The sequence below is a fragment of the Nicotiana tabacum genome, unplaced genomic scaffold (assembly GCF_000715075.1).
Source record: "Nicotiana tabacum cultivar K326 unplaced genomic scaffold, ASM71507v2 Un00065, whole genome shotgun sequence".
Classification (NCBI taxonomy): domain Eukaryota; kingdom Viridiplantae; phylum Streptophyta; class Magnoliopsida; order Solanales; family Solanaceae; genus Nicotiana; species Nicotiana tabacum.
This window is the reverse complement of record NW_027438303.1, coordinates 46979-50500: the sequence shown is the minus strand read 5'-3', so window position 1 is coordinate 50500 and position 3522 is coordinate 46979. Positions and strand designations below refer to the sequence as shown.

Genomic DNA, 3522 nt, shown 5'->3' with positions numbered 1-3522 from the left:
GTGAGTAGTCTTCTTTTAGCTGCCAGGGTCAATATAAACAGCCACTTAGGAGCACCAAAGTTGTTGCAAACTACATTCCTCCATGAGACTCATTGGAACCTCCCTCTCATTGTCTGATACAATTTCCTGATTGAGAACGTCTTCCAACCTACCACCTCTGTCATAGTTAGCCCTGCATCTTCAATGTATAGTCTTGCTTGGGCAATTTTCTGAACAATCCAAGATGCTTGCCTTGGTGTAATCTCTAAAATTGGCCTTTTCTTCCCATAATATTCATGTACCCATTGCACTCAAAGTTTTATCTTTTTTTTAACACAAGTTTCATAATAGTTTACATATAGCTGCCTTATTCCAGGTATAGATGTCAAGCACATTGAGACCCCCTGCAACTTTAGGGAAACAAACTTTATCCCATGCCAATAGTGCCTGTTTTTATACCTCTACACCTCCTGTCCACAGAAAAGTCCTGCATGTAGCTGCTATCATCTTCAAAATTTTCTTTGGCAACACAAAGATTTGCGACCAATAGGCTTGGACAGCAAAAAGCACATTTTTTATCAGTTCTAGTCTTCCGGCATATGACAAGTATCTTGTTGTCCAGGAGTTAATCCTTCTAAGCATTTTCTCTAGTAGAGGCTAGCACTGGACAATAGATATTCTTAAGCAACTCAATGGTACTCCTAAGTACTTTATAGGGAGTTCTCCCTTAGCAAACCCCAACATATCTACTATTTCATGTTGTGTATTCTGACCAACACCCCTAAAGTATATTGAGCTTTTGCTTATATTTGCAACTAAGCCAGAAGCTTTAGTGAATTCTGTGAAACAAGTATAAACCATTTGGACAGAGACTTTATCCCCTCTACAAAATAAGAGCAAATCATCGGCAAATCCTAATTGGATGATATTCAATTTATCATATCTGGGATGATATTCAATTTAGCATATCTGGGATGATAGTTAAAATCAGGTTTCTGTCGCAAGGTCTTTAACAGTCTTGTTAGATACTCCATGGCTAATACAAAGAGGTAAGGAGAGATAGGGTCCCCTTGCCTCAAACCCTTCTTAGCACCAAAAGGTTTTGTAGGTTTTCCATTGATCATAATAGAGTAAGAAACTGAACATATGCAAGACAATATCCACTTCACGAATCTGTCAGGGAAGTTCAGACTATGCAAGACTTGTTCTAGGAATACCCACTCAAGAGAGTCGTAAGCTTTTTGCATATCTAGCTTGATCATGCACCTAGGTGACACCCCCTTTCTCCCATACCCCTTAACTAATTCATGACTGAGGATTATATTAGCAGTTATGACTCTTCCTAGCACAAAGGCAGATTGGCTATTTTCCACTAGAGTGTCCATTACCCCTTGCAGTCTATTAGTTAAAATTTTAGAGATGACTTTATACAAGACAGTACAACATGATATGGGTCTAAACTCCCTAATAGAAGATGAATTTTTTACCTTAGGTATCAAGGTGACTGGTAACACTGATTGGTTTATGCATTTTCGACATCTCAAAAAATTGTAATATGGAAACAGTGATGTCATCACCTATAACTGACCAGGCCTTCTTGAAGAGATGATAATTAAAGCCATCACAGCCTGGTGCCTTCAAATCATCAATTCCACTAAGTGCAGTATATACTCCCTCCTTCGTAAAAGGATCAAGCAGCCCTAATTGTTGAGCACGACTTAGCACTTTACCCTCTTTCATGACTCCTGGATTAATAGCCGGTAAGCTAGTAGCAGAAGATCCTAACAACTCCTTATAAAAGCCCAGGATTTCCTCCTCTATGTCTTGTTCTGTATGCACCATAGTACCCCCAGCTGTCACTAGAGTTCTAATCTTGTTCTTACTAATTCTATTCCTCATACATGCATAAATGAAAGCAGTATTTGAATCCCCTAGCCTTAGCCAAAGATTTCTTGACTTTTGCTTGTAAATGCTCTCTTCAATGTTCACCCATTTCTCCAATTGTTTTCTCAATTGCCTGTCTCCACCTCTTCAGGCTGAGGATTACAATCCCTCATTTGCACTTGTAGTTCCATTAGTTGGTGCCTTATAGCCTTCACCCTTTGATCAACCCTAGAATACTGTGAACTATTCAGCTTTTTTAGTTCACACTTGTCCTGCTTTAACTTCATCCACACCCTATTCATAGTAGATCCATCACCTTGAAGTTTTCAGGCTTTCTTTATTACTGACAAAAACTTAGAGTGTTCTGCTAAGTGGTTAAAGAATCTGAAAGATTTTACAGTTCTAGGACCATCCGCAAATTCAAGACATAGTGGTGAGTGGTCAGAGAAATAAGGATCCATTACTACCATATCAAACACTGGCATTTTACTTATCCATTCGGAATTCACCACTGCTCTATCAATTATGCTATACACGGGGTTGTTTGTCCAAGTAAAGCTTCTACCTACTGATCTCAGCTCAGTCATTCCCGCATCTATCAAGAAATTGTTGAAATCCCTGATCTCTGCCTCTTGGACTGGATTTCCACTTCTCCTATCCTCCACAGATGTGATGGCATTGAAATCACCCATACATATCCAAGGCAACCTTTGATATGTTCCTATAAGTTGTAAATCAGCCCACAAACCTCTTCTATCCTCTATAGTATGAAGCCCATAAATAGTAGTAAAACTGATCTCCAATCTAGTGGCATGAACAAGTACTTCACCATGTAGGAATTGACTGGTCTTGTCCAACACATTAAATCTTACCTCATTAGGATCCCATAGAACCCAAATTCTCCCTCTCTTCCCAGCTTCATAGTTTGTGCTATATTGCCATGTCGGCGACACTTTCACTTTCTTTATTATACTACTGGCATACTTTTCCTGAACTCCATGTTCAGTAATGGCTATCATCCCTACTTTATTATCTCTAAGAAACATCTTTATCTCTTTATGTTTATACACCTTATTAAACCCCTTACATTCCAGGCTACCAGCTTCATAGTGATTTATCAGCGCACTTCCCACTCCTCTAAAACTACATTGTCCCATGTCCTTCTCAATATTCGCTAGTGTATTAGTTTTATGACCCCCAGTTTCATCCAGAGGGTTAAACCCATTCATTACGTTCACTGATTTGTTCCCAATGGATGTTACTTGTTGTCCTTTACCAGCAGATCTGCCTTTCACCTCCTGCCAATCACCTTCTTGTAACACAACATTTGATATCTTCCCAAGTTCAGCAGAATTTTGCACCACTACTATCTTGTCTTTCTCCACAATGTTAATCTGATTAGAGGATTCCTCTAATCTTCTTTTGACTTCCATTCCTGCTTTTGTCTATTTTACCTAGGTTGTTGATATTGTTGCTGTTGTTTACCAAGTTGTTGTTGCTTTACGGGTTGATGCTTTGTTGCCTGGCAGTTATGTCCCAATTGTAAGCACCTGCCGCAGTATATTGGTACCCAATCATACTCTATACTCTGCTCAAACAACCTCTCATTTGGATCATTCACCTTCACCCTCCTTGGGAGGGGTCTTGTAATATCCATCT

General features: G+C 39.3%; 2 protein-coding genes across 2 annotated transcripts; both read right to left on the bottom strand.

The window, feature by feature from the left end:
- Positions 1-908: 908 nt before the first annotated feature.
- On the bottom strand, positions 909-1364 carry LOC142178927 (secreted RxLR effector protein 78-like). The gene has a single exon (XM_075248744.1). The coding sequence runs from the start codon at positions 1362-1364 to the stop codon at positions 909-911; it is 456 nt and encodes a 151-aa protein (XP_075104845.1).
- A 103-nt stretch (positions 1365-1467) lies between these two features.
- LOC142178926 (uncharacterized) lies at positions 1468-2165 on the bottom strand. The gene is made up of 2 exons (XM_075248743.1): positions 1997-2165; positions 1468-1955 (listed from the first exon to the last, which is right to left on the bottom strand). Exons 1-2 carry the CDS (start codon positions 2163-2165, stop codon positions 1468-1470), a joined length of 657 nt encoding a protein of 218 aa, XP_075104844.1.
- Between the last annotated feature and the right edge of the window lie 1357 nt (positions 2166-3522).